Source organism: Tyto alba, unplaced genomic scaffold (assembly GCF_018691265.1).
Source record: "Tyto alba isolate M040663 unplaced genomic scaffold, T.alba_DEE_v4.0 Super-Scaffold_16, whole genome shotgun sequence".
Taxonomy (NCBI): Eukaryota; Metazoa; Chordata; class Aves; order Strigiformes; family Tytonidae; genus Tyto; species Tyto alba.
The window spans coordinates 33,656,217-33,674,662 of record NW_024881278.1 but is presented as its reverse complement, the minus strand read 5'-3'; the positions used below and the strand labels follow the sequence as shown (position 1 = coordinate 33,674,662).

At 49.6% G+C, this 18,446-nt stretch overlaps 1 protein-coding gene across 1 annotated transcript in view; it reads left to right on the top strand.

The window, feature by feature from the left end:
• The first annotated feature begins 3,766 nt into the window (after positions 1-3,766).
• LOC104367939 (cullin-9) overlaps positions 3,767-18,446 on the top strand; it is a 32,184-nt gene continuing 17,504 nt past the window's right edge. Inside the window, 8 exon segments of the mRNA XM_042789284.1 lie at positions 3,767-3,812; positions 4,610-4,723; positions 5,888-6,060; positions 6,062-6,497; positions 8,935-9,089; positions 9,446-9,561; positions 9,563-9,968; positions 17,617-17,755. Coding sequence (XP_042645218.1) covers positions 5,902-6,060; positions 6,062-6,497; positions 8,935-9,089; positions 9,446-9,561; positions 9,563-9,968; positions 17,617-17,755 — 1,411 coding nt within the window. The 5' untranslated portion in view covers positions 3,767-3,812; positions 4,610-4,723; positions 5,888-5,901.

Genomic DNA, 18,446 nt, shown 5'->3' with positions numbered 1-18,446 from the left:
CAGCGCCGTGGAGCCGAGCTGGCCGGCCAGGATGGCAGGAGTGCCCCCTGCTGCTACGGGCTGTCCTAACCCCATCCCCTCCCTGGCTCCCCCAAGGCAACTGCTGGTTAAACGCTAATGGTGTATTTTATTTAAGTGCTGACTTGTAACAACACTTGTGTATCAGGGATGAAATGGCATTTATTGGTGTGGTGACATTTTTTTAGTTCATTTTACTAGTTTGAGGGTTGTGTGTGCGTGCGTGCGTGTGCGTGTGTATGCATAAGTGTGTGTGGGATTATTCCCCCCCCCCCCCCCCCCCCTCCGGTTTCCAGGGTTGTGTTTCTGGAAGGATGTGGAAGTAATCACAGTACTATGTACAGAGCTTTCTTTTTGTATTAAAAAAAAAAAAAAAAAAAATTTACTCTTTCAATAAATGTTATCATTTTGTGCACAGATTTGGGATCTTGGCCGTGCTTTGCGGGAGGGGATGACACGTACCTTAGGGCTGGTGAACAGGGATCAGAGGCAGACTCCTGCACTTGTTTGTGGAGGGTGGGGGGGCTGTCTGGGCGTGATGTGGCAAAAAAAGGGCTCTTTGCAAAAGTCTTTGTCCCCACTGCCTCCTGCACAGGGGGGACCTGACGGGCGGGGAGCCCCAGAGCCTGGGGGGTGATTCCAGAAGGGAGCTGTGGTGGACAGCAGGGCTGTCCTGTCTCAAAGCTCAGCAGCGGGGCTGGTGAGCAGGGCATGGCGTTGAGACGAGAGAAATAATAAACCAGCAATGAGGAGGAACGGGGACTTTTGGAAAAGAATTATTCTAATTCATGGGTGTTGACAGGGAAGAGCAGGAGGATCTCAAGCAAGAGATAAACAGGGAAGACAAACAGCCCGTGCTGCTTATGGAGTAGTTAGGCAATAACTATGGCCTAGGAAGAGAAATTTTTGCCATTGTAACAGCAAAGATGACCCCTAGGCCTGACCCCAGTACATAAATACTGATAAACTACCACAAACCAAAGGAAGACAGAGGTATTTTTTAGTAGTGACAGAGGTATTTCCAGTATAGGTAAAAGCTTTGTATAAAAATGCTGTTGTTAAGGTGGTGTTTGCCTGGTACGGGACTCAACAGAGAAGTCGTGGGAGATGTCATGCAGCTGGCATCTCGGCATCCCGACGTGGTGGCTGGCGTGTGCGGTGCCAGCCCCACATCTCTGGGTGGGGAGAAAGAACAAACTGGGCTTTAAAATAAACCGGTTGGAAGGCCGCAGGGAGAACAGCCTCCTGACATGGACAGGCGTCTAGTGAAAATGAGGTTGCTTCCCCTCCCCTCTTCCAAGTCCATTGCTCTTAGACACCCTGATGTCTTTAAGGATGGACCTTAACTGTTGTCTTTATGACGCCCAACACCAAGACTGTTAATTTTCCTGCAGAAAACTGCCACAAGAAGATACGACAATATTCAAAGTCCAAACTGGAGAAGCATTACTTCAACTCAGGTCAAAGCCTGTAGGTCCCTAGAAGCCGGGTCAAGGGCACATGGGGGCTCAGTAAAGTACCTAAAGGTGGGAAAGAAACCAAAGGAAGAAGGGCTCATCGCAATCGTCAGTGCTGCTGGGTCAACAGTATGCCAGCTAAAAATGCAGCTGCGTGGTGGTTGTTTGGCTTTTTGTTTTGTTTGTCACAAAATTGCAACCCCGTAAAAGTGCTCTATGTAGCATCAGGTCCTAGAGCAGGTACCAGGATAATGTAAGGAAAGTTCAGCGCTGATAAAAGTGTGCGGTGGAAAGGCTGCACTACTCCTAACAGTGCAATTTGGAGAAAATACATCTGAGGGTAGCAGGAGAGAAGCCTGTACAGAAAGTGCTTAGGAGCAAAACACAGCTGCAATGGCTCTTTCTCCATCAGGAGGGGGGGTGCTTCACTTTTACACGTTATGCCACAGCCAGCCCCGTTTTCAGCGTGCCTGCACAGATACGTCTTCGTGGGTCAGCACCACAAAACCCCTATCAGCGCAAGTAACCCCGTGTTACTTGTGCACAGGGGTCTGTGTATGACTATGTAAAACTCCTGATGCGGAGCAGGATACCACAGACATCATCTTTATTTTTAGGAGAAATGACTGACTAAGCATGGTATCGAGACCGTCAGAGCCAAGGCATAAGCAGGGCTTATGAATACCGCAGAAAACCTCTCAGCGTCGCAAACAAGATGCCTGTGTCCTATCTGGCCATTGCCGTTTATTGTTGGTGACAGTTTTGGTTAAGGGATGTTGCCAACCAGCCAGGCTGCATCTCCCACTGCAGAGCATTGTCACCACCTCACGTTTGGGACATTAAACACAGCGGTGTTGGAGGTGTAGTACATGCACAAAGTAACAGCTGCCAAGGACAGAGGAAAAGAGCAATGGTTGTGCATGTGGTATCAGCTTTTATGTAGTTGTGTGGCATTTAGGAAGCTATTTTTCCTTCCATTAGTGCAAATATACGGTGTTTATCTCTACAGGAGATGAAGGGACTTGTCGAGCATGATGTAACTAAATGCCAGTTTGATCCTCTAAATTTTAACAATGCCTTGGGAGTTAATGGGGAAGGAAAATGACGTGTTAATGGAAAACACAGATTTCAAGAGCGTCCACGGGATTCTGGAAAGAGAGCATCAATAGCATGAACGGAGGTTGCACATCCTAATGGAGAAATCAAGAGGCTGGCTTGGAAACACAAACATTTACAGTCCACCTTTGGTGCCACAGCCTTGGAGGATGGTCCCTGCAGACGGATTCACCACCACACTGATTTATCCAGCCTAGAATTAACTGCAATTGTATTGTTTGCATTAATTGCTGATTGCTATTGTAAAACATGGAGATCGTCTAATCAGTTGTATTCGTGCTGGGGGTGGAAACGAGGTTGGACACATACATGAAGTTGCTTTAGGATCAAATAAGAAAGCAGACTGTCATCTGTTTAGCCTTTGATTGTAATGTTTTTGTTTCTAATTAGAAAGAAATGTTAACAGACTGATAGAAAACCGTGCACCTGCTGGGTTGTAGCTCACTGCTACGAGAAGGGGAAATACTGAGCAAATGATGAGGATTGGGATTTTATGGTACTGGGCATTCCAGATCAGGGTAACACCAAAGCAGGGGAGGGCAACAGGTCAGGCTTGCATGCAACTGGTTTTAATTGCCCCCCCAGCCACATCGAGAAGGCAGCAGCCTTAAACCCCCCAAACCGGGCGCGCGGGCGCAGCTCCGACCCGGGCAGGCCGAACAGGCTGGGCGCCAGGCCTGAAATTACCCCAGGCCCCATCACGCCGCTGGGCCGCGATTTTGGGGTTTAACGCCGGTGGTTGCGGTAACGCCAGGGCTGAACGCGCCAGCCTCCACGCTCCTTCACAAAAATTCCCTAATTCCCGCAGAAACCGCACCGCTGCACGGCGAAAGGCAAGCCTCTGCGAGCGGGTGCGGGCGCAGCCTCCCGGCGCCCAACCCCGGTCTTTTTTTTTTCTTTTCTTTTTCCCGTTTCTATCCCGAGCTTGGAGGAGCGGAAGGTATTTTGATTGGTTTATTTAGTTGTTTATTTATTTTATTTTTCCACGCCCCTCACACCCGGTTTTTGGGGTGCAGGCGTGGCGGGGAGCTGCGCCACCAGAGCCAGGCCCTCAGCGGCCGGCCCAGGCCCACCGCCCCTCACAGGAGGCTCCTCCTCCTCCTCCTCCTCCTCCTGCTGCTGCCTGCTGCTCTTCTTCTTCCTCCTCCTCCTCCTCCTCCTCCTCCTCCTCCTCCTCCTCCTCCTCCTCCTCCTCCTCCTCCTCCTCCAGCTGTGGCCGTGGTAGGTGGTGGGTCGCGGTGCCGCTTTTGCCCCCGCGGGGCTTGGGGAACCCTCGGGCTGTTCCCGGGCGAAGGAAAACGGCGCCGGGGGACGGGACCCGCTGAGGGACGGCGGAGGAGGAAGAAGGGGGGGGGGGTTGGCGGGAGCCTCCATTTTCCCGTGTCGGGGCTGCTGTGGGGATGGTCGGCGGGGAGCGGAGGGGCTGGGCGGTGGAGCGGGGCTGGCTGAGGTGTGTGTGGAGAAGGGGCCCGGCAGAAATCCCGTTGTTTTCCGCGGCGGCCATTGCCGTGGGCCCGCGGGTGTCCGTGGGCCGCCGGCCCCGCGGCTGTGAGGGGGCCTGCTCTCCTTGCCCGGGAAGCAGGGTCTCCCTTCAGAACCAGCTGCCCCGTGGGCTTTCGTGGCCTCCTCCTCATCTTCCTTCGCCGCGACCCTGAGGCTTGCCGCTGCGCGTGTATTTCTGCAGCCTCACGGCTGAGCTGTGGGTTGGCCCGGGGCTCCGGGGCGCTTCGTTCAGCACACGCATTGCGGCTGCTCCTTCAGGTGCCCTAAATCTAAAACCGCTCCTACCTGGCTACACATCCTTTTGGGCCCCTTCAGATAGCTCTGCTCTAAAGGGGATTTTTCCGTACTAAATGCCGTGTTGTGGGGATGGGGTGAAGTTATCAAACAGAATAATGCTTCACAGAGACTTTTATTTTACTATGATTTTTATTTTACGTGAACCTTTTGTGGTATGGGTTTTTTTGTGCACTGTACAAGCACAATTAGGGAAAACAATTGTTTGGCTTATGTTGCAGCATCTAAACACTGCTAAAAAGCAGAGGAGAACAGCTTGGTCCTTGTATCACAGAGGGACTGCGAAAAGATTCCCAGCTGGCTTGCCGCAAACTCCAAGGAAGGCACAACTGAAGGTAGGTATGAATTTCTCAGGAGTTCAGGCTTCTCTCTGCACCTGGGAAACATCTTTAATGTGCCTTGTCATCTTTGGTGGTCGGTATCTTCTTCGGTTGTGCATGGATTGGCTATTTCCTGTGCGTGTTAACTCCTTTTTTAAGAACGACTTGTGTTACCACCAGCTGAACAGCACATTGCTTCACTGCTTCTCTTGCTGGTATGTCTAAGTGGCAAGGAGAGGGCCTGTCCATGTGTTTCCACTGCCACCTGCCTGAGCTCCTCAGAGAACCTTCTTATCAGACTCCGATCTGGCATCCCCTGTAGTAATGAAGTCAGTCCCTTGTGTGTGGTATCGTTGATGGTCAGCCAGTTGATTGCTGGCATTCAGTCTTAGACTGCAAATTATTTCACGCTCCCTCTTTCAATAGATGAAAGCAGAGTAGTGTCATGGGTTCTTTGTAGTCCTAAGATATGCAGAACAATCAGGCATCAGAGAGTAGCAGTCTTTTAATTTTGTTGAATTTGACCGTTGACTAAAGATTTTAAAGGCAAAGGATATCTGAGAGGAGGCCAATGAGGAAATACTGAGTGGCTTTTAGGTAGTGACCTGATTTGATGTGTATGAACTTGATCTGAGAAATTGCGGGTTATTGTCTTCATGGCCTGATGACTCAAGTTAGGTCCAGCTGCACAGAGAAAGTGCCTTGAGCTCTAGGTAAACTTGCAGTCTGAAAAAAAAAAAAAAAGAAAAAAAAGGTAAATAACAAGAGGGAAGACAGAAGTACAAAAGCAGCAGCTTGCACAGGGTCATGTTGTGGACAGTGGCAGAGATGAGAACAGAACTCTGGTCCCCTGTTATTTGCTGTCTTAGAAGAGGATTCGAATGAGCCCATTTTGCCTTGTTTTTTTTTTTTTTCTGAGGAGAACCTACTTCTGTGTTTGCCAGTGGTGCTGGGAATAGGGTGTGTATGTGAAACACAGGCTCATTTTCTTGGAGGGGGGGTGTGAGCTTCTGCAAAATGGGTTTTCCTTCAGAGCTTTATCACGGGTGCAGGATCTCAAGGTCAAAAGCTGTGCCTCAGCCGCTTCTGCTGTCAAGCAGCTGAGGTGCTTATTCACGCTTTCCTTGGCACGCGGCTCAGAAATAAAAGCTTGCTCCTGCTTCCCCTGTGTCTCCGCAGGCACGTTTCCTGCCATGGTGAACGGGAGGCGGGATGGCAACCTGCTGGTGCACCTGGGAGCCCAACTGCAGGCCTGGCCGGAGGAGCTGCTGCGGCAGCGGCGAGGCCGCGACGGCCAGCCTGAGTACCTGGTCCGGTGGAGCATTGCCAGCTTGGAAGGGAGAGCGGCGGGAGGCAGCAGGTGCCTCCGGTGCGGAGACCAAGCCGGAGAGCATCTCCGTGTGGATGTCTGCAGAAGAGGTCTGCGCCAGCTGCCCGGCGCTGCTGGGCGAGAGGGAGCTGGAAGGGCAGGGGGGGAAAGGGGAGAAGGCAGCCAGCCCGCTGGCCGCGGACGCCCCGCCGGAGGACGCCTCGCTGCTGGAGATGAAGGCTGACGTCAGGAGCCTGGTGCAGCGAGCCGGGCGGCAGCTGGCCGAGAGCGGGGCCCCCGAATCCTCCGTCCTCAACACCATCCACGTGCTGAGCGCGTACGCCGGCATCGGCTCGCTGGCGGGCGCCTTCAAGGAGGCGGGGGCCCTCGACCTGCTGATGAGGATGCTGTGCCACAAGGAGAAGCGAATCCGCCGCGGCGCCGGCGAGATGCTGAGGGCCCTGGCTGCGCACGATGCAGGTGGGGGCTGCGGCTGCTCGGAGCCACCGAGGAGGTGCTGCTGGGCAGCGGAGGGGTGCCAGTCCCTTTGGAGGCGTCGGAGGCGGCGTGTCTCGGGGCTTGTTGGCAAAAGGAGAAGAATCAGACTGGCTCTTGCAAGCGTCTCCTTGCTTGTAGTTGCCTGGGGTGCTCCAAGACTCGGGAGCTCTTTCCCCTGATGGGTTCCTGAGCTGGGACCCTGTTAACTGTCAGGAGTGTCAGGGGATGTTCGGGGTGGTTGTTAGGGGTGTCAGGGGATGTTCGGGGTGGTTGTTAGGGGTGTCAGGGGATGTTAGTAGTGTTAGGGGGTATGAGGGGTGGTTGTCTCCTCCAGCAGGCCCAGCACCTCTCCTGCCCCACCACTGGAGCCCAGCCTGGGGATCCAGAGTCCCTCAGGCTGAGGGATGCAGCTGCCACCTTCTTGTTTGCATGTTCAACCGCCAGCAAAACTGAGCGTCCGTCCCAGAGGCGCACTGATGACCAGGCACAGGCGTTCAACAGCGCGTACGTGCGGCCCTGCCATGACTACGAGCACAGAGAGCCATGTCACCTCCTTCTCAGTCAGCTGGCAGGGGCAGAAGGTCACTCCTGCCAGCACGTGGCACTCCCCAGGTTCACAAGCACACGCACACACCTTCACGGATCCCTCGAGTAGCAGCGTGGCCCCTCTGCCTGGATCCAAACCCCCCCCGTTTCCCCGCTTCAGGGCTCCCCCTGCTCCCCAGCTGGTCGGGCCCGATCCACGCCAGCAAACACGGGGCAGGTCAGACACTATCCCAGCGTGAAGTTTTGCTCACGAATTCCGTGCACGCCACACGCCCGGCAGGATTGGGGAAGATACAGGTGCTTGCCCTCACCCTCCCCACACACACCCACCCCCCCAGCACCAGGCGCTGCTGTTCTGCTTGAGCTGCTGTTGCTGAACTCCTCGCTCGCCTCCCTCCCAGGGGGATTTTTTGGGACACACACCGCTCCCTCCCCAGTGGCTAAATGGCTGAGGACCCCACCCACTCCAGTCACTAGCCCTGCTGCCCTCGCACTCACTCCAGTAGCTGGCACCCAGTCCGCTCTACACCAGTCTCCCCAGTAGCTGGCACTGGGGGCTCAGACTCTGGAACGTTCCCCAGATCCTGAAAGCAGCGGCCCCTCCGGGTGCCAACGCCAGGACGCTCCCTCGCTCCAGCCGCTGACACCCCCCCAGCCACGCTCCAGTTGCTGCCCCCCAAGTCCGCTCATGCCCACGCGGGTCTCGCCAGCAGCTGGCACTCAGTCCTTGCAGCACTTGCACGCGCGCGGGGTGTTGAGATAGTTAGGCAAGATTTAATAAGGAGACTGTGAAAGAAGTGGAGACAAACTGCCATGATAAAGGCGCGGGACTCGGTGAGACACTGACCAGCCACGGTTTACACACGACCGGCCCCTTTTCTACCCCTTTCTGTGCACCCCTCCTCTGTGTTCCATGCCGATTCCCTTCCCGGGCACATCGCCCCATCCGTTGGCATAATTCCATCAAGCCTGTTCCATCCGTTGGCATAATTCCATCAAGCCTGTTCCAACGTCCCAGACCCGCAGGGGCCTTCTCAGTTGCAAAGTCCCAGTTTGCCTGCAGAGTCTTCAGAGCCTCTCAATTAGCGCAGCTGGCTGGGTTTGTGGCTGGTTATTGTCTTTGTGAACAGTACTGTGGTCGGGTGTCATGTCTCTGTGTTTGTCTTCCCTGATCATCCCAGTTCAGCCAGGTCCTTGGTCAGCTAATCTTACCGAAAAATAGTCATTCTCACATTGGAGCTGTCCTTGCTAATTGGAAGTGGCCAGATTTGTTTCTCCTCACTTAGCATTGGTCTTTGGCTTCCTTACTATCTCTTTTTGCAGCGGAAAGCTCCTTGACTAGATACGCATGAAGGAGCCGACGGTCTCCTCCTACATACCCTTACAAGGCAGATCTGTGCCAAGGGGCTTGGCAGAGCCCTGGTGAGCAGAGCCTGCTCCTCACCCCGTCCTCTCATTTGGGAGGAGCTGCGTGGCTCAGGAGTGCCTGAGGAGGCGGGGGTGCTCCTGGGTGCTTGCTGGTGCCGGTGCATCCCACAAGAGATCCACCTTCCCCTGGCCTAGTGCCGGAGCCCATCTGGCTCTCCGGTGAGGCAGGTGGGGGGATGATTCAGGTTACAACTCAACTCTTGTTCCCTGGAGCCCTGTTCCGGGGTCGGTTGGTTGGGGCTGCTGCTTTGGGGGAGTCTCGCAGCTTTACGAGTGGAACAAACGCGATGTTATTCGGTCGGTGGAGCAAAATGCTGCCAATCCAGATGAAAGGACAGAGCACGGTTCTAGGTCGCAGCTCCCCGCCTGCGAGTGTGTCCTGCCCAGGTGGGGTGGGGTGAGGGTTGTTCTCGTGGAGCCTGAAGAGTTTTTGGTGTTGCTGCAGGGAGCCGGGCCTACGTCCTGCTGTCCCTGAGCCAGCAGGATGGCATTGAGCAGCACATGGACTTCGACAGCCGCTACACCTTGCTGGAGCTGTTTGCTGAGACAACATCCTCTGAAGAGCACTGCATGTCCTTTGAGGGGATTCACCTGCCCCAGGTAGCGGCCCAGCCCTGGGCCTGTGGGCTTTGGGGGTCAGGGAGGGGCGAGAGCGGGGGGCTAGAACTGGGGTCCTCGTTTGGAACAGGAGGGTGGTCGGCCGTGGGCAGCTGAGCAGGGTACCAGGGGAGCTGGCACAGGATCTGGGCCTGGTTTGGGGCTGGGGGGTGGTGGAGAGGCACGTGGGGAGCCTTGCCTGCAATCGGGGAGGTGGAGGCGGGCTGAGAGGTCTCTGCTGCTTCGTGCTGGTGCGGAGCTGCCACGGGAGCCCGCCTGGAGGGGCCGGCGGCTTGGAGGGGGCTGTGGCTGGAGGCGGCACGCTGCAGGCTGGGGTGTGAGAGCCGTGCTTGTCGCAGATCCCCGGGAAGCTGCTCTTCGTCCTGGTGAAGCGCTACCTGTGCGTCACTTCTCTCCTGGACAAGCTCAGCGGCGGCGTGGAGCGGGAGGACTGCGCCGAGCCCGGCCTGCTGACAGGAGGAGAGGAGCCACGTGAAGCAGGAGTTCGAGTTCAGCATGGCCGTGGCAAACCTCATCCTGGAGCTGGTGCACGTGATGGGCTGGGACCGCAGCCCCAAGCCAGAGCTGCAGCCGCACCACGACCGGCGGCCTCGCGCCACCCACTCCATCTTCCAGCCCAAGTCCCCAGCCTACGCTGCTGCCCAGATGCCTGTGCTCACTTCGAATTACGGTCAGCGCAAAAAACGGGGTCGTGCCTTTCTGACCCCGTCAGACTTTGCGGACCGCAGTGGCTACGTGGAGTACTTACAGGCAAACCTGGTGCGCGGCATGCGGGTGCGCTTGCTGGAGGACTGTGGTGATGTGAAAGCTGGGGAGGAAGGCGAGTTTCTCCAGAGCACTACTAGCATGCGCACGGTGCAGGTGGGTCGGTAGTGGAATTAGTCTGGCTGGGAGGGCAGAGGGGAGCGACAGGGGTGACTGATGATTTTTTTCATGATGTCTTCATGTGCGAGGAGTTGAACAATAGGCGTATCATAATTACTGTCTACATCTGTCCTAGCAAAGAAGTCACCTTTCAGAGCTGGAAGTGCGTGGGTCCTGAGGGAGGCTAGTCTGATTTAGTACGGGCTGTCCTGCTTGGATTTCTCAGCCTATAAAACAGTTGATTATATCCTGCCTCCCAGGAACGGTCCTTAGCCCTGGTTTGATCTTGGGGGTGGTTTGGGAGCAGGCTAGCTGGCACAAATGAGTAACACAGCAGAAGGTGCTCGAAAGGTCTTAAGCCTTGGTATGTGGGTGACTGTACTTGTGGTATATAGTTGTTCTCACTGCATTGGACACAGCCTACATAGCTGTTTCTTTTGATCTGTGAGTATATGCCAGGTTCTGTGAGTATATGCCAGGATCTGTTTCCCTTTAAAAATGCCCGTTAGGTGAATAGGCCTTAACTGAGAGTTTGTGTTGGAAAGACTGGTTAGAGCTGCATATTTGCATTTGAGTTGCTAAGTTTGCACCAGAGATCGGGGAAAAGGCCTCAATATTTGAAGAAGGGGAGGAATCAGAATAATTTGGGTTGGAAGGGACCTTGAAAGGTCACCAGATAGGTGACATCAGTAGCTCTTCCCTTGTCCATTGATGTAGTCACTCCATCATAGAAGGCCACTAGGTTGGTCAGGCAAGACTTGCCCTTGGTGAAGCCAGTGCTGGCTGTTTTGAATCACCTCCCTGTCCTCCATCCACTTCAACATAGCTTCTTAGAGGATCTGTTCCACGATCTTGCCAGGCGCAGAAGTGAGGCTGACAGGCTGATAGTTCCCAGGGTCCACCTTTCTACCCCTTTTAAAAAACTGGTTGCAGTGTTTCCCTTTGTCCAGGCACTGGGGACTTCACCTGACTGCCATGTGCTTTCCAAATACGAAGAGTGGTTTGGCAACAATATCAGCCAGTTCCCTCGGGACTCTGATGCATCTCGTCAGGTCCTGGAGACTTACGTATGTTCAGGTTCCTCAGGTGGTCTCGAGCCTGAGCTTCTCTTACAGAGCACACTTTGGTCCAGGCATCGGATCGTAGTTGCTCTGCAGTTTGAACCCTAGGTTTCCTGAAGCAGAGTCTCAGGCATTGAATCTCATAAAAATAAGTAATTTAATAGAGTGATACAGCAGCAGGGTCAGCTCAAGCTGGGTGCCTCTGGAGAGGGACCCCAAACAAAGAAATCCCATATAGACTGTGCATCCCCCCCTTCATGTGATCTCCACGCACCTTTCACACACCCTTTGGTCCAATGATAATTCTAGCCTGAGATCTTCCAAATCCTTCTGGCTCCTTACTGCATTTCTTCACTCTCTCCAGATGGACCATTATCTTGTCCAGTTGCAGCTGCTGTTGACGCTGGTACCCTTCTTATCTTCTGTTTTGTTCTGGATTTGGAGGCCTGTTTTGCTTGAGTAGGTACAAGTTCAGTAAATCTAGGTGAAAGCTTACAGCTTGTGGCCTAAGGCTTCAACAAATCCAGCTATTTAGGCAAAATGAGTGAACAGCATACTAAATCACACACCATCACATGGCTAAATGATACATTCTATTTGAAACTTACTTATTTAAGCCAAACAACTAATATTTCCTTAACACCTACCTTGAGGTCCATCCGCTTGAGGGGTATGGGGAAAGAGATTGCCAGTGAAGACTGAGGCAAAAAAGTTGTTGAGTATCTCAGCCTTCTCCTCTTCTGTTACCAGTTTGCCAGTCTTGTTCATCAGGTGGGGTACACTTGCTTTGACCTTCGTTTTCTAGGCTGACGTACCTACAGAAGCCCTTATAATCTTTGTGTCCCTTGCCGACTTCAGCTCCTGCTGCACCTTGCCTTCCTGATCCCATCCCTGTACTCTTCCTAGGATACCTGTCTCTGCTTCCACTGCATGTGCATTACATTTCCTTTTTTCACTTTTGTTTGACCAGCTGGTCACGACTCATCCATGCCGGTCTCTTGCCTTCCTTTTCCCGATTTCTTACACAGGGGGATCAAGAACTCTTTCGCCCTATGGAAAGCATCCTTAAAGATCTGCCTTGTTCCTGAGCGCAGTTTCCCAAGGAGTCCCACTGACTATTTGAACAGCTGGAAGTTTGCTTTCCTAAAAGTTAGGGTCCTGAATTTACTCTTTGACTGTCCCATATCCCTCAGGACTGTGAACTTCAGCAGTGTGTGATCACAGCAGCCCAGGCAGTCTTCAATCTTAGTGTCTATGGTTAGCTCACTTGTCCAGTTACACATGTCCTCTGGTAGGGCTGTCTGTTACCTGGCCTAAGAAGTTATCCTCAATGCACTCCAGGAATCTCCTGGATTGCCTGCAGCTTGCTGTGCTGCTTCTCCAGCAGATGCCCGAGTGGTTGAAGTCCTTCAGCATGGTAAGAGACTGTGAGTGCAATTCCTCCTGGAGCTGGAGTAAGAAGGCTTTGTCAATAGGCTCCCCTTGATGGTGCACCCTGTAGTAAACACCCACCACAAGGTTCCCTTCCGTGGCTTGATCTCTGATTCTTGGCCTAAGGCATTCAGCTCTTGCCACTCCCAGAACATCTTGCTGGTGTATGGGCCAGTGCTGGAGCAGCAGGGTTTGGACTCAGGCCTAGGGGTGGGAGAGCATTTGAGTGCTGTTCCAGCCTTTCTGTGGGCACGGGGGGAGGTGTTTGCTCCTGCTTAGACCTTTTTCTTGAAACTTTCTTCTCAGTCCTGAAGGCTAGGCATGTTCACTGAGAGCTGAGATTTTATTTTGGCTATGCGGTGGGGGAGCTTGGTGGGCTTTGTGCATCACTCTAGTCTATGTATGGTTATTTCTGCAGGCTGTCTGTTGATCTTGCACTTGGGCCATGCTTTTGAGCTGTCCAAACTCTGCAGCTAGAGGCACAGTTTCTGCTCTCCTAAAAATCAAGCTTTATCTGTCTGTCATCTGTAGACAGAGGGCTGTCTCTGCTCGTGTCCGCTGCTCAGCCCAGCATTGTGTTGGTGGCAAACAGGGCATGAAATCTTTATTAAATTGAGATAGTAACCAGGAAAATGAGAATTTGTAACCACTGTGTATGTGCTAGTGTGTGCAATAATGGATTTGGTTTTTTTTTGTTTTGTTTTGCTTTGTTTTATTTCCTCTAAATAATTTGCAAAAGTGCATACTTTGGTTTTTCAGATGATCAATAAGCAGTCTGAGGCCACTTCAGTTGGTCATAGCTGTACTTCAGGTGCCACTTCAGCCTGTGCTCGAAGGCTTTTACTTTTGTTTTTTTCTGATTCTCTCCCGCATCCCACTGCGGGGGAGTGGGGAGTGAGCAAACAGCTGTGTGGTGTTTAGCTGCCTGCCGGATTAAACCACAACACTACTTCAAGCTGATTTGTGCCGATATAGATGGCCTGCGAACAGACCTACGTGCCATGTTAGGGCAAAGCTCTATGTTGCTGATATTCAAAAGTGAATAGCTGAAAAGCCTCACTCTGGTATCTATAGAAATGCACAACTTCCTGATGCTCTTTCCAAATCTCTCATGCTGTAACATAATGTTCATTACCAAACTTGCCAGAGAGGAGGTCGAGAATTTGACATTACCTTCTGCATGTTTGCAGACCATCTCCTTTAAATCTACTTTCAGCTTTTGTTAAGCACAAGATTCTCTAGCCTTCTCTGACTACAGCCCATTTTATTTTGTGTAATGCCGTTGTTTTAATTTACAGCAAAATGAAAATTAGCCAGTTAAGAACACTGACTACCGACTTACTTATTCTCTCCTGTTCTCTATTTCCTTTCTCGTGCACAGGGAAATCGTGTGAATATTCTTTTGGGTTTTTTCCTCTTCCAGTTCCAGACTGCTTCTTCCTTCTGATGGTCTTCTGTTTATTCAGTGAGAACTGGTTTTAGGGTTAATTTTTCCACTTGCCTTTTAACTTACTCTGGTCCGGGCTCCTTAACTGCCTTCAAGTTTTGAAGCACTTTTTGCAGGTGTAATTTAAACCAGCAGCTTAAAATGCTTCAAAACGTGCACGTGCAAGGAAGATGCTTCCAGCCTTATCTGCTTGTTTGGCGGTGGATATTACCACTGTGTGCTTGTATTGGGAGAGCATAACTGTTAGGGCAGCATGTGCTGTGCAGATACGGCCTGCTCATCTTATTTGCACTTTCTTCTAGCTCCATTCTTTCCCCTTCATACTTCTGAGTTCTTGGGTGCTGTTGAGCAGATTTCTTGTCCACTGTTCCTCTCCTTAATTGCTTTCTTCTCTGGTTCAATAATTTACTTTTTGATGCCCTGTGCTTTACTGAAGTTGACAATTGAAATCAATCTTTTTTTTTTTTTTTTTAATCTAGAAAGTCGGTTACTTCAGCAAATGACGCTGATTCAACAATCTGTCAGAACTGAAACTTGAAGCAGGCTTAGCTGTTAATTCAAATGTATTGCTTATCTTGAACAATTTTAGTTGTTCTTTCCACTAAAATATGCTTTACAGGTTTGCATACTACTGAAGTCAAAGTAGTGAAGCTGTAGTGATGATTTATTTAATCATTTTATTTTCCTCAGATTAGAAGCACTGGCTTTAGTGTTTGTCAGACACATAGACACACCACTGAATAACCTAAATCCTTCCCACTTTCCAGCTGTGCTTTTGGGAGATTACTTGGTATGTGTTTCATCTCTGTCCTCTAAACTGAATTTTGCTTCGCTCTCAGTTGTGGCAACTTCTGGATTTGGATCCCTCTACTTCTTACCAGTTTGCTTTGCTTTCTTTTTTGTATACTCAATATTCAAGTAAAATACTCTTCTAGTTTTGGACCATGCATAGGTGATTTTTTTGTTACAGGCCCCCTTCAATTGAATAACTGTTTTGCATCTTATTTTTAAGTGGTTGATAAACCTTTTGTCTTTTATAACCCACTCTGTAAAGGTAAATTGCAAAGGGAATATGTTTCCTACCTATTCTCTCTTTGTCCTTACGCTCCTTGATTTCCGAGATCTGTGTTTTTCTAAAATTCTGTTCTCTATTTCTTATAAGCTTGTACTTGCTCTTACTCTTAATGTAACTGGGCACTTGGAAAGAACACTAAGATCCTTTCACATTTTTCTCCTGTTACCTGTGATAACAAGTTTTAGCTTTTTTTTTTTTTTTTATTCACTGCTGAGCTGAAGTGTACTGTTAACTTCCATTCCCTTTGTCCAGTCGGTCCCTTGGGTTCCTTCTCCTATCTATTTTTCTATTTAATTAGATTGAATGAACTTGCAATTGCTCCATCCAGGCTTATTTTCAGTAACAGTCTTCTGTAAGGCTCACACTACTGGCAAAACCAGATCTAAATGGTAACAAATAGTCAGTGAATAAGTTTGTTGTCTGTTATATTTGGAAGTACCTAAGTTCTTCCCCCATTAATGTTCCTTGTCCTCCAGTCTGTCTAGGAAGTTGGGAATGGACATGCAGTCTTTGAGGGTGTTAATTTTTACCCTGCTCTTTATGTTCATATCTGTGTATGTGTCTGTAGCGGTCCCCCAGAGTTATCTGAGAAACTTGTGAGCCAAACTGTTACCGGAAAGTGGTAATTCATTCACTCTCCAAGACTCAATTTTGGAGTTTCAGAAAGCAGGCATTCCTTTATTACAGCAGCCAGGACACACAGGGGAGAGCTCCTCCTCATGTGTGTGTGTGAGAACAAAATCAACAAGCACTTATACTACCTTAATCATACAAATTCATTGCATTTTTATCATGTTCATAACTTTTCCGGGAACTCATTTAGCATATGTTAATGTCTCTTGCACATGCCTGTTGGAGTCGTTGGGGATCTGCAGATGAAGGCTCATAGTCTTCTTCACTGTGTCGGCCAGCTGACCTTTCCTGCTGCTCAAACTCAGCCCTGGGGTCACGTACATCTTGACCTTCAAGGCTGGCCTGCTCTGATTTTGTTGCTAATTTGCAGTTTCTTTATGTTTCTTTGCACCTGCCACTACAAGGCCAAACCTGTCTCCAGTAAGATTATTTATGAGTGCCTTATCCTACAGTTATTCCAAGCTGTTCCTCAGAAGATCAATATTTGTTCTGCAGCACAATTGTTAAATGGTTAAAACATCTTAAATGGATTTTAATGATTCTATTCCGCGAATATATATTTGCTAATAATCTTAGTTTGCAGGTATCAAAACCATTCAATGACTGACATCTCAAAATCATCTTTGTAATGGCATCTCTTGATCATCGCTGCTTTTCTGGGCCTTTGCCATCTCTTTGAAAGGAAACTTGTTTTTTATCTTTGTTACTCTTTCTTATCTTGTGTATCACACTTGTTCTGTATTGACGGTTTATCTGCTGGTGACCAGTGAGTTCAGGTTACAAAAACTGCTTCTCCCTGGTCTTTGTTAAAATTTTGATCCTTTTCTTTTTGATTAGTTCTGCTTTTTCAGCTCATCCTGCCTGAGGCTTGCTGTCAGTTTTCTGTGTGTAAAAATGCAAATTCCTGTGCATTTTTGTTTGGGGCCAGTCCATCATGGGTCTGTCACCTACCTCCTCTCATCTTTGTTACTCTGTTTTCTGTTGCTTTCTTTGCCTCTCCAAAGAAAAGTTTCACTGTTGTGTCTGTTCCTTCAGTCATCTTTCCATGACTCCTTTGAGATGATATTTGGTACATAAGTAGTTTAGGGCAGGGATTCGTTGAAGACTAATTGGTGTTGTATATAGAGTTTAACTCAATTTCCTTCCATATAATGCTTTCTTAAAGTCTCTCAGCATCTTACCTCTTTAGCTCTCCAGCACAATGGTGTCCTAGTAGCACTGGTGTAACTCCAAAAGAGCTCAGTGAATCGGGCAACCCGTAATTTTTTCTGCTGTTTGTTTAAATTATTGACACGTACTTGCTGTTGCTGGGTCCTCCTTCTGCTCAGAAGGTTGAATGTAAACCTACAAAAAAACCTCAGAAGGTTGAATGTAAACCTACAAAAAAAATCCTTTTGATTTTGAGAGGCAATATGGACGAAGCACAGGAAGCAGTTGCCTTCTTTGAGACATATTTGTCAAGAGCCCAGCACCTGTCGGAGAGGGTTGGTGAATGACCAAGCTGTAAGAGTATAACCAATAGAAGGCAAAATCAAAGTAGGAAAAATAGGGTTTTTTTACATTTGCATTCACCAAGTGGTTTGTGCCTCAAGACCCTTTATATAGAGCTCATCTGCCACGAGGTGGTGTTGGTTATGTTCTTCCTTTGTGTGCTTTTCCCAAGGCACCTGCTGCTGGGCACTTTTGGAACAGGAATATTGAACTAGATGCACTCCTGTCACTGTTGCAATGGTAGATGATATCTGTAGTTGTTGCAGGTAAAGTTGGTGTTGGTTTTTTTTTTTTTTTTTAATAAAGATCCAGGTGTAACTAGGGAACAAGTTAATAAAGATGGTGTGCTTAAAAATTAGACAATGTGCGTGTTGAAATCTGTATGTGAATTAGGTGGTCTCCTACTTGAAGAGTGCTTGCTATCTCCATGCATTTGGGAAAGGGGAGGACAAATGTAGCACGAGGGTTGAATGAGTGAGCAAATCTGATCATCTGTTTCACCCACAGGTTTTATGGGAATCAACGGGTCAGACCTACTGGATGCGGTGGCACATGTTGGAGATTATTGGCTTTGCAGACCAGTGGGAAGATCCTGCTGCTCAGAAAAAAGAACATAGTCTGATAGAGAGCTTTAATATAGATACAGGTGAGACTGTGTGCTGCATGTGTGTGGCTGTATCCTCTCTTTCTGATTCTGCTGTGGCATAGTTTTGAGGGGTGAACTTTATATAGCTAAGCATATAGGAACTAGCAGGTTGGATTTCGAAAGCACTATGAGCTTTTGGTTTGTGTGATCATGCAGAGCTGGTTAAGTAACTACATGGCTTGTGGTTGCATGGAGTATTTTTGAATCCTAGACTTCTGTCATGATACGATAAAAGCCATGATATAAAAAGCAGAAAATTTGGGTTAAAATTTGGGTTAACTGTGTGTTTGAATTAACTGAACAAACTGCCAAAATAAGAATGTCGAATCTCTCTGAGATGAAACTGCTTTAGGGACCCTCAGATTCCCTTTAATAAGTGATGTGGCATTTTAAAAATATTACCATGCCAAAAATTTGTTTAACTTCATGCCACTCAGTTCTGGGCCAGGTGAGCATTAAATGCACTGTTACCGTCAGACATCTGCAGAATCTCCTAGAACCCTTTGCCACTGGCCTTGTACTGGGAGAAGATAAAAGGGAAAATCCAGCCTTCAGATACCATGTTCATCATCTGACATGACTCTGGCCAGGGCAACCTGTTAAAGTAACTCTTTTATTATGCCCACAATCTTGTAGGGCATCTTTTGGGTAGAGTAATTTTGGATTTCACTGCTGGAAGAGACAGAATATA